The sequence below is a fragment of the Oryctolagus cuniculus genome, chromosome 16 (assembly GCF_964237555.1).
Source record: "Oryctolagus cuniculus chromosome 16, mOryCun1.1, whole genome shotgun sequence".
NCBI lineage: Eukaryota > Metazoa > Chordata > Mammalia > Lagomorpha > Leporidae > Oryctolagus > Oryctolagus cuniculus.
In genome coordinates this window covers 28,927,009-28,954,885 of record NC_091447.1, presented here as the reverse complement: position 1 = coordinate 28,954,885, position 27,877 = coordinate 28,927,009, and the positions used below count along the sequence as shown (strand labels likewise).

Sequence of the window (27,877 nt, the reverse complement as noted above, 5' to 3'; positions counted from 1 at the left end):
ACTTGGACGACTTTTGCTTTCTCAGTTTATTCTGTGGTTGCCTTAATTCTATCTGTTTAAGAAGTACTAATGCCTGGATTCATTTTGGTTTTGTTTTCTGGTTTATTAATTCATCTTTGCTTTTACCATTTCTTTACGGGAATTATATTATTGAAATTATCGAGAGGTTAGAAGAGGCTTTGGTGAAGGTGTCTAACAAGGTTCTCCTGTGTACTTGAACTATGGATCGTGCAATTACAAATGCTTGGGAGGTACTTTGAAACAAAATCATTTCAAACCTTGAACATTTTCTTTTTTCATATAACGATGTATATACTAGAAATGTAAGGTTTTCTGAAAATTAAGTTTGCATGGCTTCTGTTTGCTTTTGCAGCTAGAAGATGATAGAGCTTCGTTTCTGTAAATTCGTCTGTAATTGCAATTTACATGTGTTCAAATAGCCATCTCCTTCCTTCTATATGGTCACCTCTCTGCTCCCTGGTGTTCCCCCTCTGTGTCAATACAATAACACGTGATTTAGAAGATCTCTGAGGGTCCTTTTGATTGATAGGCTATGATTTGGATTTTCCTGTGTGGAAATCTAAATGAAAATGTCTTAGGAAAGCTGCTTACTAAACTCGGTCCCTTGTTCCTAGGCATGTTCGTTTTCCCTGGTCTTTATTAGGCCCCCACAGTTTTGTTAGGTGAAGTTCAGAACAATGAAAAGGCATAAACCCTGCTTCGAAGGATCTTGTGATCACCTAAGGATATTGGGAAAAAAGGAAAAGAGGGTTATGTTGGCTTTAGTGGCGGAAATTGTCCACCTGAATGGCATATCTTGGAGATTGGTGAGGTTATTCCATATGGCTGGAAGGAAATGAAAAGCTTATTTGCTTTTCTCATTTTTTCCCCTCCTCTATATATTCTTATCGCTTTCCCAATATAAAATAAATGATGAGAGTTGATCCTGTTTATGGGATGTGGCTTAGGGCATGGGAACCTTCACCTTATTTTTTTCTTCCTTGAATTGGACATGAAATTCTGATACTACAGGGCAAAGGAGAGACCAGGGTTTATGAAGACTGCATATCTTGTGAATCTTAAGTAGAGCTCTTCAATTATTAGAGGCTCAACTTTTTCTCACTTTCCTGGTCAGAGTGTTACGGTAAGGAAAACAGCTTTAAGAGATACGAATCTAGTTCAGTAGTTAGAAAGTTGTGAAGATGATGTTGAATGCTGACTTTAAAAATAGCATTGATTTTTACACTAAGCATAACACGGGCTTGTTTTTAGAAAATTTAGGAAAATATAGTGTGTGTGTGTCCCACAATAGTGACTTTTGTTTGTAATCTTTAGCGGTCACAGCAACACTGGGATGTGGCTCCTGCTAGCCCTTCCTCCTGTTCTACAGATGAAGACACTAAGGCCGAAGAGGTGTTACTCTGTTGCTGCTGCTTCTAATTTCCCCCTGCCTGTGCATATCAATTTCTTAAATCAAACCTGGATTATCAGTTTTGTGATTGACTTTCTCACTTAGCAAGACACTGTGACATGTCCCTTTATTATTCAGGTATCTTTGGAAACAGTTCACTGTGTATTAGTTTGTCTTGTGAGATCGATTTAGCCTGAAATTTCTCAGCTTTGGCCCTGTTGGCATTTGGGGCCAGATGATCTTTCCTCTGGAAGTGTTTTGTGCATTGTAGGTTCTTTAGCATCATTCTGGACTCTACCGGCTTGGTGCAGATAGTACCTCCCCCCACCCCATCCAACTGTGACTGCAGAAACGACTCCACATATTGCCAAACATAATCTCCAATTGCAAACCATTTATTTAACCATATGTATTTCATGCTTTAAAAAATGATTTATGCATATGACTAGAATTTAATTTTCTATTTGATGCCATCCAGATTACACTAACTCCTAATTTTAGTTATGTTTTTATTAATGTATTTTTTTCATAATAGCAATATTGCTTGAAAGTTGAAAATTCAACAACATTGTTTGCATAGATATAAGAATGTAATTGCTTATCTGTCAGAGGCGTGTGATGAAAAGCATCCCGGGCGTTTTGACCACTGTTGTTTTATTGTAGATGAATTCCATTATCTCCATGTCACTTTCTTAAAAAGTTTGGTCATTGAGGCAGCTATAATACCTTGTGTTATTAATGGAAACCAAAAGTTACTCTTTCTGCCTGTTTATGTAGTTTTCTTGATATGTTTTGACACTTGAAAGCCTTTTTTCCTACCACACAGTCATCTTTTTGTATAAATACAATGATCATTCTGTAATAGAGCTGTAGCATACAATAACTAGTGGTAGCAGTTGCCCTTTTAATGAAGTAGTATTCATTGTTTTCATTGTTTTGTGTGTGATTGGGGCTAGTTTGGCAATGCAAACTAATTAATGTCATTAGTCATGGATTGATTTTGGTCTTCAGAGGTTTTTAATATCCGCCCCCCCCCCCCCCATCATGTATCTCTCCTACCCTCTCTGGAAAAAATTAAAGAGCCATGGGATGCTTTTAGATATGACCTATATTTTGCTTGTACATTTAGTGATACCATTATAGTTTCAAATAAAGATGTGTGGTAACATATAGCTCTTATCTATGTATGTTGCCTTTTTGATGGTACCATGTGATAATGACTTGCTCTTTACCTTAAAATATTATGTTTTTGATACTTAAGACATGTTTTGATTGATTTATAGTATTTCAGTTCTTTTAAATTTTTATTTGTGTGTGGAGCCTTTTTTTCCCTGTTCTTCCTGTATCAATAGTAATAGAAAAGAAATATTTTAATACATTGCAGGGCTTCTATAAAAGAGGTAATTTTTAAATGTATATTTTCTGAACTTCAAATGTTATAATGTTGGACTTTAATAGCTATTTTTATATATTAAACTTGAAATGTTGACTGTCAATTTTGCCATTTCCATTCTCCTAAAGGTAATTGAGAGTTCTAGACAGAGTGTTCTAGAAGAAGAAAGCTTTATTTCATACCTTCATACCCACTGTTGATTATTGATTTGCTTTTATTAACACCTGGTCTTTACTCTGCAAGTTCAAACTGTATAAAAGCTTCTTCTTTTTCTTTCTTTTTTTTTTAAACTGTGAAGATTTCTTTTGAGGATGTTAGTGTTTCCCTATTGTATCTGGCTTGAAAACATTGGATATTTATTAAAAGGCTTTGCCCCTAGTCAGATGTAGTTGATGACATGAAACCGAGTAAAGCATTCATCGTATTAAAATTCCTGGCAGTTCAGCTGAGGTCGTTCTCAAAGCTGAAGCTGGCCAGGATAAAGCCCATCTCCACAGAGTGAGGTGCAGAATGGTCTAAGGGTGCTCAACTGGTGGTATTTTCCACTCTCTTAATTTGGATTTTATAAAATATTTTCCCTCTCCTCTGTGGTTTTCTAGTATCATTTTATTTTGTGGACACAAAATGGAACTGGGTTTTAATAAATAGTATCCAAAAATAAAATTTTAACTTTCATATAAATACTAAAAATAAAAAATGTAGTGATCTTTTTATTAACCCCTAGAATTCATGTGACACATTATTTTTCCTTTTAAATTTTATGTATTTATTTGAGAGGCAGAGAGACAGGGAGAGAGCACTCCCATCTGCTGGTCCATTCCTTAGATGCCCAGATGGCCTGGGCCTGGCCAGGCCATAGTCAGAGATAGGAAGACAGCCCACATCATCCGTATCAGTGGTACATAGCCTGCTACCTGAGTTATCACTTGTTGCCGCCTGCGTAGGAGGTAGAATCCGAAGCAGGAGCCGGGAATTTAACCCTAACATTTTCATATGGGATGCAGTTATCTTAGCCAGAATCCTAACCACTAGGCCAAATGACCACCTAACACATTTAAGAAACATTTTACTTGGAGATAATTGTAGGTTCATGTGTGGTAGTAAGAAATAATACAGATGGGAAATACAGGAAAAATACAGGAATAAATGATTCAACGGTGTTTCAGTCAAAAGTATTTGCTGTAATTTGTTGTCCCCTTAAAATAATTTTTTTCCCCTTTTAACAAAGCTCTGGGAAAATGAGCATGATAGGATCTTTATTTTCCGATAGTGTTCTAGAGTTCTGTAGGGTGGTTTAAAGGACTAGTTTTAATTAAAAGTACTATACAGTTAGTAAAAATCCATGTTAGTTGAAGAATTGATTCTTTTTAAAGGAAAGCTGCAAATTTTTCGTGTATGGGTAAATGTCACTGTTCATATCTTCGCTTAGCTGCAAGTCAGGACTTGTACTATTCCACTAGGTTGTCATAGAAACGCAGTTAACTGTCATCTCACCTCACACTGTTGATGGTTTTATTTGTAGGTTTGTAGGATTATTAAAATTTAACAAAAATTATTGATTTGCCTTTTATTAACGCTGGATTGTTTACCATGGAAGTTCCAGCACTTGGAAGCCTTTTTTTCTGTTTAAATTTTTAAAAAAAGTGCAGCTCTATATTAAATCTCCTTGATTTTTAAAAATGTTTTTATTTAAAATGTATTATGGAGTCTGCCACAGCAGTATAATCTCTGTGAATTGTAGTTTTGAATCACGTTCTGTTTTCTTTGTTTATGACAGAAGGAAAAAAAAACTTAAAAATTCACCTTTAGTCTGCCTTTAACTTAACATAAAGGATACCTGTCAGAAAAACATGAAATGGTACATCAAGTGCCTAATATTGGAGTTTTCATTTTATTTATGGTTTTTGAAACCTAGCACGAATGCTTCAGTGAACTGTGTTGTGAAAGTATTTATTTTTGTATATTTATGTAAGAGAAATTATTTGGTTTTCACTTAAATAAGACTGGCAAACCTTATTTACAGTAACTTTATCTAATGGTCCGTGGATGAGTGCTTTTATGCAAAACAGTCGAGAGGCTAGAATTAACTTTTCACATTGGATGCACATTTGATGTCCAGACTTGAGCAACATGTGGCATCTTATTATAAAGACCAACACTCAGGATTCAATTTGTATTTAACACATTTACTTCAAAATGCACACATCATCTGTGCTACACTTAAATGTTAATTTTGTAATCATTTCTGTTTCTTGCTTATAGATACATAAGAAGGAGCATTTATTTATTGCTTTCTGTAGTTTTCCTCTTTCAAGTTTATTTAGACTTGGTTAATTAGCTCTTTCATATTTTATATTGAAAATAGGTCAGTTTGGAGTGTAACAGCTCCTTGGGTTGAGCTGATTATCATTAGATACCTTTTTATAGAAATGTGTAGGTCTTTAGGATTACTCTGCTTCTTGTACTACCTTTTATTGCTTTTTAAAAAGTTATTCTTGGAAAGTTAATAGTAGGTACACCACCTTTGATATTAATAGTCTCTTTCTAAAAGAACTGTTAATTATGGTAGAGGGATTAAATTTAAGCTGCTTATCAGTTGATATGGAATACTTATCTTTTAAAACTGAGTTTGTTGCTCTTAAAGACTGATTACTGTCCTTGCAGCTAGCAGACATGGTGGCCTCCAATGATCGTTACCTCCTGTCACCCATTCCCTATGTCTTCCTTTCCCACACCAAGTCATGGCTGACCTGTCTAATCAGCAGACTATTGTAGAAAAGCCAATATACAGTCTTAGAGACTAGGTCAGATAAAACGTGGGCCTTCTCCCTTCCGATGTCATGGATCACTCAGTCTGAAAGAAGCCATCTGCCATATTTGGAAGGACAGTCAAGCAGTCCATGAGCGAGCAACTGCAGCCTCCTGCCAACAGCCAATAGCCAGCTCCAACTTGCCGGTCACTCGAGTGAGCCATCTTGGAAGCCGCTGCTTTAACTGCAGTGAAGGCTTTCAGAGGTTGCAGAACCAGTTGACATCTTGCCTGTATCCCTTGAGAGGTCCTGAGTGAACCACCCAGCAAACCATTGCTTAGCCACAGAAACTGTATGAAGTAACACAGATATATTGCTGCAAATGTATTACAGTAAATTTTAGCATAATTAATTATGCAGCAAAAGATAACTAACACACCTAAGTAAACACATTTCAAAACATTTTCCATTTATCACATAGTTTATAGTTACTTGTAGGCATAGAAATTGCAGAGGCCTCTGTGGTTAGTAGAGTTCAGTGACTAGTGTGATCCTGGATATATTCCATTGTCTCCATTTATCCACAGATTAGCCTCTTTGCATGTGAAGATGTAGGTCTTTGTCCCAGAGGTAATGACTTTTGTGGGCATTTGACCTGGTAGTCTCTGCCTAGTCTATCCTGGCTCCCTCATAATCTCTAGGAGGCAAGCAATTACTGTTCTGCAAGAGACAGTTTTCTTCCACCTAACTTACTTTTTACTGTGAGTTTCCTTAGTGTGATTATCTTCATATTTAATCCTGCTGTGATTGCAGGGCTTCTTGAATCTGTGAGTTGATGTTTGTATCTGTTCTGTGAAATTCCCAGTTTTTATCTCTCTGGATGTTGTTCCTCTTCCTTTCCATCTTTTCTTATCCCAAAGTTCATGTGAAATCGCAAAAGGATCTGAATAGCTGAAGTGATCCTGAGTAAAAAATCAAGCAAGCAAGCAAACAAGCAAGCTGGAGGCATCACAATACTTAACTTAAAAGCATACTACAAAACTATAGTAATTAAAATAGCATGGCATGGGCATAACAAACGGATAGGTACATCAGTGGAACAGAATAGAGAGCCCAGAAATTAATCCAAGTACATATAGCCAACTGATTTTTGACAAAAGTTCCCAGATAATAATTGGAGAAAGTATAATCTCTTCAATAAATGGTGCTGACATGTATATATGTACAAGAATGAAGTTAATTCCCTACCTCTCACCATATAAAAAAGCCAACTCAGATCAAAGACCTAAATTTAAGACTTGAGAATATGAAGTTGCTGGAAGAAATTGTAGGGGAATAGGGCCAGTGCTGTGGTATAGCGGATAAAGCTCCCACGTATGGTGCTGGCATCCCATATGGGCACTGGTTCAGTTGCTGGTTGCTCCACTTCCACTCCAGCTCCCTGCTGAAGCACCTGGGAAAGTAGTGGAAGATGGCCTAAGTGCTTGGGGCTCTGTACCATGTGGGAGACCAGGGAAAAGCTTCTGGCTCCTACCTTAGGACCAGCCCAGCTCCAACTGTTGCAGCCATTTTGGGGGGCGGGGGGTGAACCAAGAAATGGAAGATCTCTCTCTCTGTCTCTCTCTGTCTCTTCCTCTCTCTCATGTAACTATGCCTTTCAAATAAATAAATATTTAAAAAAAGACATTTGTGTAGGTGGTAGCTGCTTGGGTAAGATATCCAAAGCACAGGCAGTAAAAGCAAAAGAAATAGGATTATATCAGATTCAGAAGCTTCTGCACATCAAAGGGAACACTCAATATTGTGATGAAGTGGCTGACAAAATGGGAAAAATATTTGCAAGCTACTTAATCCACAAAGGATTAATATTCAGACTATATCAGGAACTCAAAAAAATCAACAATAAAAAAAAATCCAGTGAAGAAATGGACAAAGGATCTCAATAGACTGTTCTCCAGATAAGAACAAATGGTCAATAAATATATGAAAAAGTGCTCAACATCAGGGAAATGCAAATCCAAACCACAATGAACAATCACCTTGCTCCATCACAATGGCTGTTATCCAAAAGACAAAGAATAACAATTGATGGAGGGGATACACAAAAAGGGAAACTCTTACACACTGTTGGAGGGAATGTATGTTAGTGCAGCCACTGTGGAAAATAGTATGGGGATTTCTTAAAAAAAAAATAAAAAAAGACTAAAATTAGACTTGTTATATGATCCAGCAGTCCTGCTACTCGGTATCTACCTCAAAGACATGAACACATTACATGAAAGAGATACCTGCATCATCATGTTCAGAGCAGCACTGTTTAGCCAAAACATGGAATCAATAAAGGTGTCTGTCATCAGATGAATGCCTGATGTGGTACACAGACACACACACACACAAGAATATTATTTGGCTATAAGAAAGAATGAAATCCTATCATTTGCAGTAAAATGGTTGGCATTGGAGGACATCTTGTTGAGTGAAATAAGCCAGACACATAAATAAATCATGTTCTCCCATGTATGTGGGAGCTAAAATTAAACAAAAATCAAAAACTCAATTTGAATACAGAATGTTGATTACTAGAGGCTAGGGGTGGGTGGAAGGGATAAAAAGAGTTTGGATTTTTTTTTTAAGATTTATTTTATTTATTTGAAAGAATTACAGAGAAAGAGACAGAGAGAGGTCTTCCATCTGCCAGTTCACTCCCCAGATGGCCGCAATGGTCAGAGCTGCGCCGATTCGAAGCCAGGAGCTTCTTCCAGGTCTCACACATGGGTACAGGGCCCCAAGGACTTGGGCCATCTCCTACTGCTATCCCAGGCTATAACAGAGAGCTGGATTGGAAGAGGAGCAGCTGGGATTAGAACCCGTGCCCATATGGGATGCTGGCGCTTCAGGCCAGGGCTTTAACCTGCTGCGCCACAACACCGGGCCCCAAAGAGTTTGGATTTAAAAACATAGGGGATGCTGGATGTGGTTCATTTCTTGTGACAAATATGCTAATATGAGATGTTACTAGAGGAAATGGGGTGAAGAGTACATGGGAACTCATTGTTTTACTACCTCGCAATTTTTATTTATAAATTTAAACTTAATAAAAAAGAAAAACTAACATTAGGTTAGACTTTTTTCAGTTTGTTTCACATGTGTCGTACATTGCTTTCTGTATATGTATTTTTCTTCTCTGGACTTACCTTTAGATTTTTTTTTTAATCTGTTTTGGTAAAATTTCACTAATCTTGTATTTTGTTTTACTACTCTTAAATTATGTATTGACTTCTTAATTTCAAATAGATTTTTGAGTCCTAAAGTGTTCATTTGATTCTTTTTTTACAGATTACAATTCTTTCTTGAGAATTTCCTTTTTCATTCATTTTCAACATAGTTATTTTAAAGTCATTTTCTGGTAACTTCAAAATCTGGGTTATCCAATTTTTTAATGATCTTTTCCCTTGATTTTTCATCATCTGGTGCTGTCTTGTGGCATACCTGGTGATTTTTTTTTATTGAATCCTCAGTGACATAAGTAGAGAAAATTGTAGCAGTCCCAATAGTTTTATTTTTTCACAAACTTTCTTCTTTATCAGAGAGGATTAAGAATGGCTTATGATGCTGAGCTACACTGTTAGGTTGAGCATAATAAAGTTAGTGATGATACAACAAAGTAGAGTACTCCTGTTTTCAACTTCTCAACCTGTTCTGGTGGAGGTATAGCCTTTTGTACTCCCAATTGGCAAAATGAAATGTGAAGATCTGTTGTACTGGAAGCAAGTCAGAGAAATGCCACACAATGAGAATTTGGAATGAGTCCTTTATTTTAGCCAGTGGGCTCATGCCCTAAAGAACTCTTGACCCCAAAGCTCAAAGCAACAGATTTTATAGAGGTAAAAACCACAGGGAGGGCAGGTGCAATACATGGTTACTAATGCTAAGCTGACCTAAAGCATATAGGAAACTAATATCAGTTATAATCTTGACAATACCAGTTAGTCCAGGTGCCGACCTATCTGTTTTAAGCTTGAGCGATCATGCTAGGGGATTTTGGGTTCTGTCAAGCAGAATGTGTATGGTTATTGTCTTAGTTTTGATTATGGTCTCCTGGTGGGGGTGCTTTTTCAAGATGGAGTCTCGGTGCTCTAAAATGGCATTCCTACTGTCAGGGTGTCACTTCAGATCTAAACCTTTAGCTATTGGGCAGGTGCTTCAGGTGCTGTGGTTAAAGCCCCGGCCTGCAGTGCCAATATCCCATATGAGCTCTGGTTTGAGTCCCAGCCGTTCCTCTTCTAATCCAGTTCCCTGCTGATGTGCCTGGGAAAGCTGTAGAAGATGGCCTAAGTCCTTGGTCCCATGCACCTGCGTGGGAGACCTGGAAGAAGCTCCTGGCTCCTGACTTTGGATCAGCTCAGCTCTGCCGTTGCAACCATTTGGGGAGTGAACCAACAGATGGAAGATCCCTCTCTCTCTGTCTCCACCTCTCTCTGTAACTCTTTCAAATAAATAAAATAATTTTTTTATAAAAACAACCTTTATCTATGGTTATAGTTATTGACAATCCTTGAATAAATTGTCTATGGTTCCCTCTTAAGAGGTGTGTTTTGTGTTTTCCAGAACAAATCTGTAATGGCTGTCATTTTTCTCTGCTTTCATGCAGGAAGAAGAGAGTGAAGAGGAGCCCAAACTGAAGTATGAAAGGCTTTCCAATGGAGTCACTGAAATTCTTCAGAAGGGTGCAGCGAGTTGCATGACAGTCCATGACAAGGTGAGGGGTTACATAATTTCTGATGTACCTCTGTTTAAACGTCAGAGTTCTGCTCCTCTCAGCAGTGGCTTTGTTTTTGTTTTTGTTTTTGTTTTTTAATAGAGATTGTGTCTCCCTGCCATTCTTCCTCACCAGAAAAACAAACAAACGAAACTGATGACCCAAAATATTTTATGTGTATAGTCACACACTCTCCCACGCACACATGCAACACCCACCAAGGGTATATCAAGTAGAGCTTGCCCAGTGGTCAAAGTGAAAGTTGTCTGTGAAGCAATTTTGGAAACCTTATCACTTAGTTCCTCAGGCCGTAATGATGAGATTAGAAACCTGTTCGATTAGAACAGTGTGGAGCTCAGTGCTTTTCTAAGGATAGAAGAAAGGACGTTGGAAATGTTAGGAATAGATAGAAGTACCCCAAATGATTATGTATACATTGTATGGATGATTGACTATATTCAACATTGGGTCATTGTTATGACAAAGCCCTCACCAACTTTCTGAGTCCAGACTAAGTACTGGATAACACCCTTAACCTTTTCTTGGACCACAAGAGCAGGTGTTCTCTCTGGAATACTGGACTAGGGGGAATTTGAACCATTGCTCTCTTTTTCCTTAGGAGACTATGATCCTGTCACAAAAGGCGAACTCCCCACCTCTCATCCATCCCTTGCCTCCCACCTGTACACCTTTTTATTTCACATTTCATTCTATTGTAAACATGTTTCTGTACTCACTCAGCACTAATGGAATGCATGCTCTCCCATTTTTACCAGAAAGCCTCCTGTTTAGATTTTCTTCCATTTGGCTGCAACACCATTGACCTATTCCCCTTGCTGTCATCGCCCAACTGTCTGTCATTTCCTGCACTTACTGAAGACTGGGCTTGCAGATCTTCAACCTAATTCAATTCCAAGGGCTTCCACCCTTTCCCTGTCTCATCTCATCGTTGTACTCAGGCTGCACTGTGGGTGGTGTCAGCACCTGGGACTTGAAGATCTTTAGCCACCACCACTTTGTTGACCCCTTTTTTTTCTGTACATAGACCTTATTCTCTGGCTTGATGGAGTACCAGATTGTAATCTGTTCTTTCTTTCTCTTTTACTTTTTGTGTCTATGAAATGGGTAATTACCCTAACTCTCCTGGTGTCTTCAGCTATCTTCTGTTCCTGTCTTTGCATTGTGCTCCTCAGCCATACTCTCCACCCTGATTCAGCACTCTAATGACCCAGGCAGCCACCTTTTAGTACACACTCATGTGCCTCGGTAAATATGCCATGAACAATTGCTATTATTTGTCCTTCATCATTTCTTAGTCCTCAGTCTCCCTTCCTAACTCCTGTCCCCTCACTCTCAGAGGATGATGTTATATCTGTTCAAGAAAATTTAAACCAAGGAGGTGGGCGCTGTGGCACAGTAGGTTAATCCTCTGCCTGCAGCACCGGCATCCCATATGGGTGCCGATTCTAGGCCTAGCTGCTCCTTTTCCCATCCAGCTCTCTGCTATGGCTTGGGAAAGCAGTAGAAGATGGCCCAAGTCCTTGGGATCCTGCACCCACGTGGGAGACATGGAAGAAGCGCCTAGCTTTGGATAGGCCCAGCTCTGGCTGTTGTGGCCATTTGGGGAGTGAACCAGTGGATGGAAGACCTTTCTGTCGGTCTCTGCCTCTCACTGTAACTCTACCTCTCAAATAAATAAATAATATTTTTTTTTTTTAAAGAAAATTGAAACCATGAGGCATGATCAGACTCAGTTCCTGACTTCTTTCCCAGTTTGTGTGAGTCCATACCCATCCTTACCCACAGGGCATTTCCTTCCACCAGTTCAGGACTTTGGTTGTCCACTTGTGCTCTTCATCGTGTTTCCTCCCTCTCCCCAAGAGATACCTGTTCCGTCATGGAACACGGGTAACCACTACTCAGCCCTCCAGCCCTGTAGATTTGTCCATTGTGGATGTTTCAGGTAAGTGCAATCATGCGTCATTTCATCACTTGTATCTGGACTCTTTGACTTAACATGATGTTCTTGAGCTCCCCTGACATGGCAGGATCAGGCCTTCTTTCCGTTCTGCTGCTGAATCATATCTATTGCATGGCCACCCTGCATTTTGTCTACATTCACCAGCTGATAGATCCTTCACTGATTTAAACTGTGGGTTTCACCTTGCTTCTCAAAACTTTCTCATCATGACACCATTCTCTTACTAATTTTGTTACCATTTCTGATATTCCTTTGTTTCTTTCATTTTGCTTTAACTACATGTTTCTGTTTTGTGTTGGTTTTCCCAACATGGTCCATCATCCATGTTTCTTTTTTTTTTTTTTTTTTTTATCTTTTATTTAATGAATATAAATTTCCAAAGTACGACTCATGTGTTACAATGGCTTCTCCCCCCATACCGTCCCTCCCACCCACAACCCTCCCCTTTCCCACTCCCTCTCCCCTTCCATTCACATCAAGATTCATTTTCGATTATCTTAATATACAGAAGATCAGCTTAGTATACATGAAGTAAGGATTTCAACAGTTTGCTCCCACACAGAAACATAAAGTGAAAAATAATAGATGATTTTTTTTAAATGATGATGAAATCAGATCAGACCTATTGTCATGTTTAATCCCAGTGAGAGTCAAGTTGGGAATTGATAATTTCTTTCTTTTTTTTTTTTTTTTTTTTTACAGAAGATCAGTTTAGTGTACATTAAGTAAAGATTTCAGTCGTTTGCACCCCCATAGAAACACAAAGTGAAATATACTGTTTGAGTACTCGTTATAGCATTAAGCCTCAGTGTACAGCACGTTAAGGACAGAGATCCTACATGAGGAGTACGTGCACAGTGACTCCTGTTGTTGACTTTACCAATTGACACTCCTGTTTATGGCATCAGTAATCTCCCTATGCACCAGTTATGAATTTGTACTGCTTAGCTTTAGATACCATGATTTCTGTAACCGTCTACCCACTAACCCTCACTAGAATGGTATGCTTATTTATGTAGGTACTTCCTAAAAATCTCTATATTTGTTCTATTTTACCTGAACCTCAGCATGTCCATAATGAGTTCATCTTTTTCCTGGAAACTTGCTTCTGTTTTTCATTCTTCTCCCATTTAGTGACATCATCATTTCCTTTATTACCTAAGCCAAAGGCAACTCCTTGTATGTGCTGGTGATTTTCTTACTACACTTGTTCTAGTGTAGGTCTCATCTTCTCTTGCCTATAGTTGTAAATAGAGGAATCTCTTGTGTCCCTTAATATCTCCACTTTAAATCCATCTACCACCTGGTTGCCAGATTGATCAATGAAATGTACAAATTTTATAACCCTTATGTAATTTTCATCAACTTACCAGTAAACTCTCAGATGTCCAATATGGTATGTAAGGCCCTCAGAGGTCTTGCTTCCTATGAATAATTAGCCTTGTTACCACTTTCTGCCAAAAATGGTGCTTTGGCAGAGACACTTGGCTTCTATCTGAATATTAGCCCCATCTCCTCTGCTTGAATCCACTCCCATCCTGAGCCCTTTTCATCTACTAGTTCAGGCATTCATCATTTCTCCTGTAGCTAATACACACAGTGTGAACTGTTTCCCTTAGTACGTATTTCCCTTCAGATTTGCTTTCACTGGAGCCTGTTCGTGTCACCTCTGCTAAAGTACTCTTGCAGAAATCCCACTCTGATCATAATCCTCCGCTTTAGGTTCCTTAATTGGCTTCCTGATGCCTTAATGATTTGGACCTACCCACTCCTCTTTCCTCTGCTTTTCTACCTTTCATCTCTCCATAAATATTTGAACACCTCTGATTAGCCAACCCTTCCAACCTCATCACCTGTCTCTTCCCCTGGGCATGAATTAGATGCTTCATCCATCTAAAATAAAGCTGCTTTTAATTTCTTGACTTCGTGCCTTTGAGCAAGTTGTATCCATTCTGCCTAAAATGGTCTTTACCACAAGCCTACTCAATCTGCCTGTCTTTTTTTCTTTTTTCCTTTTTGTTTCTCCTTCAAAGTTCATGGTGCTACTTCCTGTGTTACATAGAATCTCAGAGAAACTTCCATTTTAAGCATGCTCTTTTTGTGCAATTGTGGGTAACTTTTTATAATCTACTTCTGTCATTATACCACAACCCTTTTGAATCACACTTACCATCTAAGTGTATTGTAGTGCTTTATGTTTATTTGTTGATGAACCAGTAAATTAATGAACTGGAGAAGAGTTTGCTTGCCCAGAGCTCAAACTGTATTAATACCATGATAAACTCACTTGGCCAAAGAACCTAATAGTTGAGAATAGTAATCAGTGCCAACTTTTGGCGCTCCTGTTTCTAGTAAAAGGATTCTGACCAGTAGAGAGTATCTTAGTTCTTAATTCTGGTCCTAACTCTTGCAGTCATTGACTGTTTCCAGAGAGGTCTCATCACCTTCTGGAACTTACTTTGTCATGTAAATTGAATGCACTTTCTGCTCTAATGCTTTGGATACTGTAAAGCACTATGTGAAAGGTAGATTCTACAGCACAGCTGACCAAATTTTAAATATCCTCTGTCTTGTTTCTTTTGTGATTTTTTTAAAAAAGATTTATTTATTTATTTGAAAGGCAAAGTTACAGAGAGGCAGAGGCAGAGAGAGATTTTCCATCTGTTGTTTCACTCCCCAAATGTGTGCAATGGCTGGAGCTGGCCATATCCAGAGCCAGGAACCAGGAGTTTCATCCAGGTCTCCCATGTGGGTGTAGGGGCCCAAGCACTTGGGCCATCTTCCACTGCTTTCCCAGGCCATAGAAGAATGCTAGATTGGAAATGGAGCAGCTGGGATTTGAACCAGCGCCCATATGGGATGTTGGCACTGCAAGCAGTGGCTTTACCCACAACGCCAACCCTTTGATTTTTTTTTTTTTTTTTTTTTGAGAGGTAGAGTTACTGAGAGCAGGACAGACAGACATCCGCTGATTCAATCCCAAATGGTTGCAAGGGCCAGAGCTGGGCTGATCTAAGCTAGGAGCTGGGAGCTTCTTCCAGGTCTTCCACAAGGTACAAGGGCCCAAACACTTGGGCCATTCTCTGCTGCTTTCCCAGGCCAATAGCAGAGAGCTGGATCAGAGGCCAAGCAGCCAGGACTCAAACCGGCACCCATATGGGATGCTGGTGCTTCAGGTGGAGGCCTAACCTACTATGCTGCAGTGCTCGCCTCTCTTTTTTGATTTTTAAGGACTGATCACTACCTCTTCTGTTTGCATACTTATAGGAAGTACAGTCTACTCAAAGTAAAGGCAGTTATGCCTTGTAGAGTCAAAGACTGTGATCCCTAATCTGATATCTTTTAAAATGAATTAAGTTTGGGCCGGCGCTGTGGCTCACTAGGCTAATCTTCCGCCTGCGGCGCCAGCACCCCAGATTCTAGTCCTGGTTGGGGCGCCGTTTCTGTCCCGGTTGGCCCCTCTTCCAGGCCAGCTCTCTGCTGTGGCCAGGGAGTCCAGTGGAGGATGACCCAGCTCCTTGGGCCCTGCACCCGCATGGGAGACCAGGAAAGCACCTGACTCCTGGCTTTGGATCGGCGCAGCGTGCCGGCTGCAACGCGCCAGCTGTGGTGGCCACTTGTGGGGTGAACCAGCGAAAAAGAAAGACCTTTCTCTCTTTCTCTCTCTGTCTAACTCTGCCTGTCAAAAAAAAAAAAAAAAATGAATTAAGTTTGTAATTAAACTTGAAAGGGCTAGCAAAAATGTATTTTTTTCTTTTCTTGTAGATTTCAAGTACTTTCATGCAAAAAAAATTCAGTGGTTATAAAAACTCAAGACAGTGAATGGAAGAAGAGTAAAATTTGAAGGATTTACATTTATGTTCTGTCACATTTGTGGCTAATTTTACATTTTTTTGTTGTATTGAAATAGTTGAAAGCATTCACAAATGAAAATGTGACTTATCTGTAATTTTCATAGTTAAACACATATGATCAGTTTATTACACTGTTTTTGAAGATTGCATAGTTATTTCTAAACTGTAGTAGCAATAATTTAATCTAAATGATGAAATATTTTCCTAAACAAGTTGCCTTGCCATAAAAATAACTGTACATTTTTTCCAAAAAATGTTCTAATGCAATTGTAGTTATAAGTTGAAACTGTAAAATCAAAAAATAATTATTTTACGATTTCTTTAACCTTAAGTATTGAACAAATAATACTAGTTTTTGAAAACAAAGGCAGAAGAGGAATTAATGTTTGGTTGAAGTGTCCTGCCTAGAACCTCTAAAACTTCCATGAGATAGAATATAATTAGAAGTTCAAAAATGGCCCTGACTAGGTGTCAGATAATGACACAGTATTAAAGCATTTTAAGGATCCTGGCTCCCTTAGTTTCCTAACAAACAAAATACACTATTTATGAGGGGAATCAATACTGTGAGATACTTGGGTTGCAGTGAGCTTTTAAGAGCCATTCCTTCACCACAGATGGCCACAGAATGGAGTATCGTTTGTTTTAGTGAGTATTTTAAGTGGTGTTTTTCTTTTCAAATATTGTCGAAGTGTCACTGTAGAGATAAAATTACAACCACTTGAGCCCTGTATTTCTGTTGAAATGTTCTTTGACTTGGGAGGAAGCATTCCTGTTGGGTTTAAATATTCAGGCTAATTTCCCCCCAGAATTACCTCTTCCCCCTCACCCAGGCAGCACCCAAGCATCCTGTTTGCAGCGGGCTTGCTGTCTGCCCTGGGTGACTAATCGGCATGGCACCTGGTGCATTCAGGCAGGCCTGTGCAGCGGAGTCGTCATACCTAGTTATGTCTGCACACCTGATGTTTTATTAACCAGTATTGATTTTTTTACCCGGGGGACTTTTTTCTTCCTGAAAAAAGGCAACCTTGCAGGAGTGAAAGGCATTGCAGGGGATGAATTTCTAACGAACCCCTTCTTTCCCTCTTTGTGACTCTTCTTTAATGTAGCTTCATATTTTAAGTGCCTGAGCTGAAATTTCATCTTAAGCAATTCCATTTTGATAAATCCTTTTGAATCTTGACTTTCTGTAAGGTTATTTTTTAAAGATTGTGCTGCTTGACTGAAATGCTTAGTAGCGCCTGTAAATTTGAGCATTTCATTACAGGTTGCAATGAAGCATGATCACCTGGAATGAGATGCAGAGCATCCTGGACTGTTTGAGTAATGCTTAAAGAAATAAAAAGGAAGAAGAATCTCATGTGAGATTTAGGTAGTCTTACAGTTTCTTCTGGTTGTTTACAGTTAGTTCAAAGAAGTCAAGAAACAGAGTTATGAACTAGTTCTATGTCATAAAATGAATATGTAGTTCAATGGTTCTTTGGTGACAGAAAAGGACATTTTTGCCTTTGAATATAAATACTTACATTCAGTATTATACATTAACTGTTATAGATACATCCCAGAGCTAACTGATGGTTTTGTTCATCTGAGGTTTTTTTTTTTTCATCCCTCAATATGGCATATATTCTCTGTTTTAAAATACAATATTTTGCTTGTGTGCATTGAAGTTAAATATCAGCACAGATTTACACATTTGCCATAAATTAGGAGGAGTTTCTTAATCATTCCCTTCTGACTTTGAGTTCAGCTATAGGGTGGTTGTGCTCTCCCAGCTGCATTTTTAATTTACGGCCTCAGTCCATCAGGCATTGTGTACAGACTGCACACACACCATTAGTTGTCAGTAGATGAGGGACCTCATGAGTCATTTTGACAGCTCGCTTGCACTATCACAATAAAATAGGCCCTGTTCTGGTCTTTCCCTGAAGCTGGCAACAAGGCTTCTCCAAGGAATGCACATCTTCTGAGACATTGCCGATCATTTATGCATTAAGCAACTTGACTTTGAAAATGGCTCTGTTAGTGATGTATTAATAGTACATTAATTAACTGCCCCTCTGTTGTTCTTACAGTTTCTTGCACTGGGCACACATTATGGCAAGGTTTACTTACTTGACGTCCAAGGAAACATCACTCAGAAGTTTGATGTAGTAAGTATATGGTGTAAAATAATGCATGAGCTGAACTCCATGCTAAGACTTCATACTTTAGAATGTTAGTTTTAGCAATTTGCTTGAATAATGTAAAGAAGGGATCTTTATAAACTAAATCAGAGTGCTAAGAGTATAAATCTTGGTTTAATAGTATATGGTACAATTTTAAATTTTAGGAAAAAGATCTATATGTATGTGTGTGTGTACATATATATATGTGTGTGTGTGTATATATATATATATATATGTATATAAATTATCCATTTTGAACTAGGTATCTTTTGTACCCAAACTCCATGTAAAAATCTTTTTAATAAATCTGTGTACTTGCAATTCTTTAGTTAATTGTAGTTACCCATTTGACCTTAAATGGAACATCTAGAATACTCCTTTGTGTGTTTTTTTTAAATTGTAACAGTATAGGATGTTTGGATGAATCGTTATTAGAGGAAAAATACTGCTTTTATTAGTGATTAATGTCACAAGTGCTGTGTACTCTGGGAGTTTGTGTTAATCCTTAAACTATGAACCCCTCATTTGGTAACTAATGTGAGTTGTAAGTATGTGCCCTGTCATCTTTATTGAGATGCCAAATGTAATTGAAAATTGATTGATAGCCTTGCTGGATCCGTTTATCTCTTCTAAATATACAGCTAACATGTTTTATGTGACTGTTTTGATACTTGGGCTCTTGTCAGATTATATTGATTGAAAGCAAAGAACCAGGCTTTTAATGTTTTTAATTGCTATTTAGAATCATTGAGAATGAAGGAAATGTTAAATTTGAAATTTGATTTTGGTGTTTTCAGTGTACCTTGAAAGTATCGAGAACTTGTGTATTTGTGTGGAGATGAACACATAGGGTTGGAAAGATGATTTTGGGAGGCAGATACTACAGTTTGAAGAAGGCATCAGCACTTCCATCCCATAAAATAATGATGTTGTTTATGAAGGAGGCTGCAGTTTCTAAAACTGACACATTGGGTGTGAAAGAAGTGAAGCTTTGATTTGCTTATAAGAAATGGGACCACAGAACGAGCTCTGGAGAAGCCTGGAAATGGGAAGTATGAGCTCTAATCACACTGATAGGTCAGGTGAATTACAGGCTCTTGTTTTGCTTTAGCATCCTCTCCAGGCAAGAAGAATGTACTGTTGACCATTCTTCACCCTCCTCCTGGCTACTGATCATGAATCTTTTTAATTAGACAGAGCGCTCTCAACTCCTATTTCACTTGCCAAATGCCCCAAATGGTTTACAAGCTGAAGCTGGGAGACAGGAACTCCATCCAAGCCTTCCATGTAGTTAGTAGGAACCCAGCTACTTGAGTCATCACCTCTGCCTCCCAGGGTCTGTACTTGCAGGAAGCTGGAGTCAGAAACCCATGTTGAGAGTGGAAAGCAGGCATGTCAGTGTGGGTGGGACATGTGTGTATAACTGTGTGTTAACTGCTAGGCTGTACAGCCAGCCTGGGATATGCATCTTGATGGCCCATGTATCTGGTCTGAATTGCTTTCCATTGCGATGTGTAGCTGATGCTGGGCTGTTGCTCTCTTCATGAGTGCCTCCTCACCTTCAAGGAAGAGCTTGCCTGCATGGCCTCTGACAGCTCTTGCTCTAGTTTAATGATTCTCTGACACTCTAGGTCTAAGGCAATCTGTTCAATATTATATAACAATTCCAGTGTTTGCTTGCTGTGTAAGATTCATGGGCACATGCTGTTTGTTCCATTGCCAAAAGCAGTCTCTGTTTCTACTCAGTATAAGCCTTCAGCTGTGTCCTCTCTCTCTTTTGTTTTTAAAGATTTATTTATTTATTTGAAAGAGTTACAGAGAGAAAGGAGGAGAGAGAGAGATCGGGGGGGGGGGGTGGAGAGAGAGAGAGAGAGATCGAGAGAGAGATCTTCTGTATTCTGATTCCCTCCCCAGATAGCTGCAATGGCCAGGGCTGGGCCAGGCCGAAGCCAGGAGTCTTCCAGGTCTCCCAAGTGGGTAGCAGGGGCCTGAGCACTGGGGCCATCTTCCACTGCTTTTCCCAGGCCATTGGCAGGGAGCTGGATTGGAGGTGGATCAGCCAGTACAGGAACTGGTACCCATGTGGGATGTGGGCATTGCAACAGGCCGCTTTACCTGCTATGCCACAACGCCGACCCCTCTGATGTTTTTATGTCAGATATATCCTACATCCTTCCTCATTGAGGTAATTTATAACATCACTCATACATTTGCCCAAACCTTTACTCATTTTTTCTTTCAGTCCCTCCCTGCATGATATCTTTGAACATTAAACTCTATGTAGCTTTGCACCTTTCTTTGTCAGGGGAGGAAGATTTCTTGGTGCCACTTTTTATTGGTTTATTTATCTTCTCCAAGAAGTTGATAGTCTGCTGTGGTATAAGGCCATGACCTCTTCATGATCATTAGCGTGTTAGGTAAATGATTTTCTTTTCTTTCTTTCTTTTTTTTTTTTTTAAGTTTTATTTATTATTTGAAAGTCAGAGTTACACATAGAGAGGAGAGGCAGAGAGAGAGAGAGAGGTCTTCCATCTGATGGTTCACTCCCCAATTGGCCGGAACGGCTGGAGCTGCACCGATCTGAGGCCAGGAGCCAAAAGCCTCCTCCGGGTCTCCCACGTGGGTGCAGGGGTCCAAGGACTTGGGCCATCTTCTACTGCTTTCCCAGGCTATAGCAGAGAGCTGGATCAGAAGTGGAGCAGCTGGGTCTCAAACCGGTGCCCGTATGAGATGCTGGCACTTCAAGCCAGGGCGTTAACCCACTGCACCACAGCGCCGGCCCCGGTAAATGATTTTCAAGTGACAACTCTCAGGTTGTTACTGCCTTCTGAAAGGATCCTTGCCTCAGGTCCTCATCTCTGGGGAGATTTTTTTTCCTTTATTGTATTATTTTCCTGTTTCTGATGATGCAGTTACTTTGTGGGGCTTTGTATCATTTGTCTTTTTATTTATTTATTATTATTATTATTATTTTTTTATTTCAAAGAGTTAAACAGAGGAAGAGGCACGCTGGGGGCAGGGAAGATCTTCCATCTGCTGATTCACTCCCCAAATGGCTACAGTGGCTGGGGCTGGGTCAGGCTGAAGCCAGGAGTTTCTTCTCGGTCTCCCATGTGGGTGCAGAGGCCCAAGCACTTTGGCCATCTTCCATTGTTTTTCCAGGCACATTAACAGGGAGCTGGATCAGAAGTGGAACAACTGGGTTTCGAATCTGTGCCCATATGGGGTGCTGGCATCGCATGTGGTTACTTTACCTGCTATGCCACAATGCTGGCTCCATATCATTCCTCTAAAAAGGAATTTTTTCAATTCTTTTTTTAAAAAGATTTATTTATTTGAAAGGCAGAGTTACAGAGAGGGGGAGGATATAGATATATATATATCCATTAATATATATATATTAATGTATATATTAATATATATATTAATATGTAATACATATATTAATATGTAATATATATTAATGGAGAAATAAATCTCTTCAAAATACAAAATGATTTTAGCTATTCTTTTATAACACATGCATTTAATGTAAAGTTAGACAGCCTATAGTATGATGATTCTATCCCAGCTCAAATATCAGAAGCACCTGGGAGACCTTTTTAAAATAGTGATTCCCTGATGGTCCCACTCTCTGCCCAACAAAAACCCTATTGATCAGTCAAGGTTAGGAGCTACTGCTACATGACTTTTATTATCAGAAGGAAAACTATACATGCAATGAATGGGTTGAAAGAATATTTCTTGGGAAAATAAAAATTCTTATGCAAATATAACATATTACTATTTTATCTCATTTTAAATTGTCTAAATTATTTTCATCTAGATATAAAATTAAAGTCAGGACTATTTATGCCCAATAACCCAGCAGTTCATATTCAAGAAAAATGCATACAATGCATGTGTCCACAAAAAACATGTAGAGGAGCTTCGTAGTACTTCAATTTATAATGTCCCCTAACTAGAAACAACCCAATTATATGTCAGTAGTAGAATGTATGTATAAATTATGATGCTTTCTCAGTAATTAAAAAACCATCCATACATACAACAACATAGATGCATTTTATAGATTTAGTGCTCAAAAAAGCCAGACACAAATGTGCACGTGCTATATAGTAACCTCTAAATGATGTCCAAGAAAAGGTGAAACTGAACTGTGGTTGATAGAATTGTGTGTTCTGTAGCTGTCTGTGGCTGTGATTCCGTTGATCGAGAATGACCGCTGCTAGAATGATGCTTTCCTTGTGCATGTTGATATTCAGATTTCAGTATATGTGAAAGAATACTCCGTGTACTTGTGAATTAAAATGCTTCAGCCACAAATTGTCTTTTTTGAGATTTTTAGATAAATTTTAGATTTTATGTTAACTCCCACTTCATTTATAAAGTTTACTTAACAGAGTAAAATTAAAATTAAAATATGCCTAGCTTGTCATATAAAATGATCCAAGTTGCTAAGAAAATTGCCTTCTTTAATACAGATCAGGCCATGCACCTGTGAATAATGGCGGTCTTAATTGCTTATATAGGGTATAATATATGACTTCAAAATTCATAGAAGATCTTAAATTCCCTTTAAATCCCCACATGATTTTTATGCCTATAAATCATTACTTTCTCTTTAGGAGCTTGTACTTTTAGCAGATGAATTTAAAACTTAAAATTGATCTCTGTAAAAAAATAAAAATGGGAAAGGAAGAGGGAGGAGGAAGAAAGGCAGGAGTATGGGTGGGAAGGAAGTTGGGGGGATCATCACATTCTCAAATCTGTATATATTATATGCATGAAGTTGTATTCCTTAAACAAAATTTAATAAAACTTACTAATTAACAGTACTTACTTTGAAGCAACAGGCAAATTATTGGGCCATTTCTTTTGCTGACTAGTTTGAAGCAATAAGCCATATGTTTTAAGCACTCTTTTAAGTGTGTGAGTGGAAGACCAGAAAATGCCACTGATCAAACACAGATTACTGCTGTTTACATTTATATGTTTTTCTTTCTTTGCTAGAATAGTAAATGGCAAAAGACATTAGGGAAATAAAATGGATGCTTATAAAAAGAGAGGGATAAGAAAAAAAATAAGACAAAAGAAGGATTTACTGGGAGTTTTATGTTAAGATAAAAGAAAAGTTTTGGAATTAATCTCTTGAGAAAGAGATGAGTTGAGGGTTTTTTCTGAACTCCAGGTACCAGAGTCTAGTATTTCTGTTCTTGCTTTTGATTTAGGATTAAACTCATAGATTCATTTCCTAAATTGCTGATCTTCACTTTTCATGTTCATGTCCTATTAAAAACCCAGATCACTATTAGACGTAACTTGTTCACACTGTAGTATTTTAGCACACTCCAAATAAATCTCTTGTTTCTGGTCACCCTCCTCACCCTTCAGTCTAATCATTATATTCCAGATAAAGCCCTAACTCTTTTTTTTTTTTTTTTTTTTATTTGACAGAGTTAGACAGTGAGAGAGAGACAAACAGAGAGAAAGGTCTTCCCTCCACTGGTTTACCCTCCAAATGGCTGATACAGCTGGAGCTATGCTGATCCGAAGCCAGGAGCCAGGTGCTTCCTCCTGGTCTCCCATGGGGTGCAGGGGCCCAAGCACCTGGGCCATCCTCCACTGCCCTTCCGGGCCACAGCAGAGAGCTGGACTGGAAGAGGAGCAACCGGGATTAGAAACTGGCGCCCATATGGGATGCTGGCGCTGCAGGCAGAGGATTAACCAAGTGAGCCACGATGCCGGCCCCATCCCTAACTCTTTAGATAAACATTCCAGGCCATAGCCGTATTTCCAAAAACCTTTCCAAATCAGTTAGCTCCACAGCTACTCCTTTTGGTCCACTCACCATCTTAAATTGCATAGGGCGTTCGTGTCTATTAAACTTCCCATCACGTCTTTGCTCTCTGTAGTGCCCTTCTTCCACTGAGTTCCATTCTTTCTGAGATATTCTTCCCCTGGATTGTTGTCCTGATGGTTATTTGCTTTCTCTGAACTCATCATCAGAATCATTTGACTTGTAATGTGGCTCCTTGTGGTGTCAGTTGCAGCTTCATTTTCAAATTTTAGGTCTTAGAGGACAGGAGCCAGGTTTCCTACTGCACTACTCCTCTCTGAGTCCCCCTCTGTCTTTTTTTGTCAGCCATTTGGTTGCTAGTAAGCATATATTCGCTGGTGATATCAGTTTGAGGCCTATTCATGAAGCTGCTTATTTTTCTGTCATTACTTCCCCTTGCAGGAGGTTCTTTGGGAACCAGATTTCTGCTCTCCTGTTTATTATTCATCCCTCAGTTCCCCATTGAATTGTTTTTAAAAGATTTTATTTATTTGAGAAGCAGAGTTACACACAGAAAGAGGGAGAGACAGAGGGAGAGGTCTTCCATTCACAGGCTCACTCCCTAAATGGTCACAACAGCTGGAGCTTGGCCATTCTGAAGCCAGGAGTTATGAGCTTCTTCTGGGTCTCCCATGTGGGTCTAGGGGCCCATGCACTTGAGCCATCTTCCATTGCTTTCCCAGGCCATTAGCAGAGAGCTGAATCGGAAGTGGAACAACTGGGTCTCGAATCTGTGCCCATATGGGGAGCTGGTGCTGCAGGTAACTACAGTGCCAGCACCTCCCCATTGGACTTTTACTTTTAAAGATTTATTTATTTGAGAGGTAGAGTTACAGTGAGAGAGAGACAGAGAGAAAGGTCTTCTGTTGTTTCACTCCCCGAATGGCCACAATGACTGGGGCTGTGCTGATCCAAAGCCAGGAGCCAGGAGCTTCTTCCCAGTCTCCCATATGGGTACAGGGGCCCAAGGACTTGGGCCATCTTCCACTGCTTTCCCAGGCCACAGCAGAGAGCTGGACTGGAAGAGGAGCAGCCGGGACTAGAACCAGTGCCTGTATGGGATGCCGGTGCTGCCGGCGGAGGATTAACCTGTGCCACAGCGTTGCCCCCCCCCCCCCCGTTGGATTTTAATTGGGAATTTTTATCTTGAGATCTGCTGTAGGGTGATTCGTATCTTCTCTCCTTCCCATTCATAGGTATTCACTGTTCTGGTGTTTGGAGAGAGGGCCTTTGAGAATTAATTCAGTTTTTGTTAGGTCATGAGAATAGGAACTCCTAGTAGACTTAATGCCCTTATAAGAAGGGATACCGTGGAGTTTGTCCCTCCACACATTCCCAACCCCAGCCATGTGAAGACACAGTGAGGGGGCTGCAGTTGCAAGCCAGGAAGAGAGTTTTCACCAGAACCTGAACATCCAGCAGAACTGCCAGCCTCCAAGACTATCAGCAAACAAAAAATGCTGTCACTTAAGCCACTCAGTCTATGGGATTTTGTATGGCATTGCAAGCTGATTAATAAAAAAAAAAAAAAAAATCTGAACCTTAAATGCTGCTTCTAGGAAGTAACCCTTTTATTCAGCAAACTCTGCCATGTTTTCAATAAATACTCAGACTTCTCCTAGCTGCTCTGGGGAATTCCGGAAGTCATCCAAGTTTAGAAGCTGAGGAGACTACACAATCATGCCAAATGTAAAAGGTGCCAATTAGGGAAGTGTAAAGGAAATTTGGCTTGACATATTCTGGGAAATGGGTTCCATGCCTGTTTACTCTTCTACACTTCTTTCCTGATACATTCAAGATCTTCCTCACATATGAGGCGGTTCTTCTTAGGTCGCTTCCTTAACCCAGGTTTAAAAAGGATGTTTTTGTGACTGGCTCCTGTCTGTGAATGATAGTTTCATTTCTCTCCCTGAATTTCAGGACTTGGCCATCTTTTAGACGGTACCCCTGACCTTTTGTTGCTTTCTTTGGCTTAGAAGAATTTATCACTAAAATAAATCAGCTCCTCTTTTCTCTTCCCTTTGTATTGACATATAAATGTTGTTTGGGGATTGCCCATCTCTCCTTTCATGTTTCAGTAAAAGAGATGCCTAGCTTCCCTCTCTTCTCTCTCTTTCCCAATATAATCCTGACAATTTAGAGTTCCTTTAGCTTTTTCAATTACATTTTTAATATTCAGTAGCACCTCTTTTATCTTAAGTGGCTTAATCCTCTTCTCTGGGTAACCTTTGCTTCTTACGCATCTGGTTTGCAGCTGTTGAGGTTCTGTGCCATGGAGTCCTTTTCCCATGGAGGAGTGCATCTGAGGAGAGTGTATCTCTGCTTGGCAGAAAGGCTGGTGAACTGATAGAAGGGAGATGTTCGTGGAGGTTGGCTGAACGAAGAGTTCCAAATCGGAAAAGTTCCCTGTGTCTGGACTGCTCTCCAGATAATCAAAGTTTTTTACTTTCCTTTCCCATATTAGGATTATTATGTTGTAAATTAAGGGAAACCATATGGACATGGCTGTCTATCTGAGTGCTAATACAGATACCATACCTTCATGATCCCCCTGAACAGCCCAGCTATTTTGAGCTTACTCTTAATGTGGCCAGTGTGATATTGGGGTGATTTTAGTGAAAGAATCTTTGGAGCAGATCTAAAAACTTAAGCAATCTTTTCTTGAGCAGAGAAACCCTACTCTATTACTGGTCTAACGGTCCTTGCTTATCGACTTGAAGCAAATGCCATCTGTAGTATGCTATTCCAGATGCAGCACCGTTAATTGGGAAGCAGGGCATGTATCTTTTGATATGATCAAAGTGGTACATTGTTGGCTCAAATGTGCCAGTGCCTATAATTCTTGTCTAAGACTGATTGACAGGTCTCAGATTCTTGTATGTTTAAAGAACCCATTTTCTATTTTTGGACTCAGTATTTTGAGTGATAAGAGATGTGTCAAATGAGTTGAGAATTACTTAAATGGAAATCATTCTAACTTCTGATAAATGATGCCAAGGAAAGTCATATTTCCAATTTTCTGCATTAAGAAATAATCTCAAGTTTGTGGATTAAGTATTTATAGGTAGCTTGATAACTTTGGTGGCATCTAGGTACCAAAGTGGCTAAGAAAATATATTCAGACTTAAGGATGCCTTTCTCACTTTATGTGTCATACTTAACAGAATGTTGTGATACCTGACCTGTTAGTGCTAACTGCATTTGGGGAAGTATCTTTAAACGGCTAAAATTTAAAATATTTATTCACTGAAGGAAATTATACTGGCATTGAACCTACTTAAAAGTCAGGGTTGAATCATTGTAACTTTTTGGAACATGACTTGTGAACTGGGTAGTAGACTGGGTTTAGTTGCCTGAAGCCTGTGGGTTTCATTTTGTTAGTGGAGTATACCTTCAGTGTGCGTGGTTCTCTTTGGGACTGAGGCACTTATCTCAAAGTAAGTGCATTAAAAGGATTATAAACTAGGTGAAAACTCAGGAAGAGGGGTTACCTTTTTACAAGTGGAGATGGGGAACCCATAGAAAGTGAATTTCAAGATGAAACCTGAAAGATAAATGCTTTGTTTTAGGTTGTTAAAAGTGGGGCTAAGGGCAGGCATTGAGGTACAGCAGGTTGGGCCCTGCTTGGGACACCCGCATCCCAAATGGGAGTGCCAGTTCAAGTTCCAGTTACGTTACTTCTGTTCCAGCTCCTTGCTTATGTGCCTGGAAGCCAAGGATGA

At 39.3% G+C, this 27,877-nt stretch overlaps 1 protein-coding gene and 1 long non-coding RNA gene across 7 annotated transcripts in view; one reads left to right on the top strand and one right to left on the bottom strand.

Moving 5' to 3' along the window:
- The window catches only part of VPS41 (VPS41 subunit of HOPS complex), a 187,422-nt gene that overhangs the window by 26,246 nt on the left and 133,299 nt on the right, over positions 1 to 27,877 (top strand). For all 6 annotated transcript variants that reach the window (XM_008261661.4, XM_008261660.4, XM_070059752.1 and 3 more), the window contains 2 exons: positions 10,206 to 10,313; positions 18,224 to 18,301. In XM_008261661.4, coding sequence (XP_008259883.1) covers positions 10,206 to 10,313; positions 18,224 to 18,301 — 186 coding nt within the window. The remainder of the gene's footprint in view (positions 1 to 10,205; positions 10,314 to 18,223; positions 18,302 to 27,877) is intronic.
- LOC127492670 (uncharacterized) lies at positions 1,350 to 13,411 on the bottom strand. The gene is made up of 3 exons (XR_007922351.2): positions 13,351 to 13,411; positions 10,532 to 10,679; positions 1,350 to 6,516 (listed from the first exon to the last, which is right to left on the bottom strand). It is a non-coding gene; the product is annotated as an uncharacterized lncRNA (long non-coding RNA).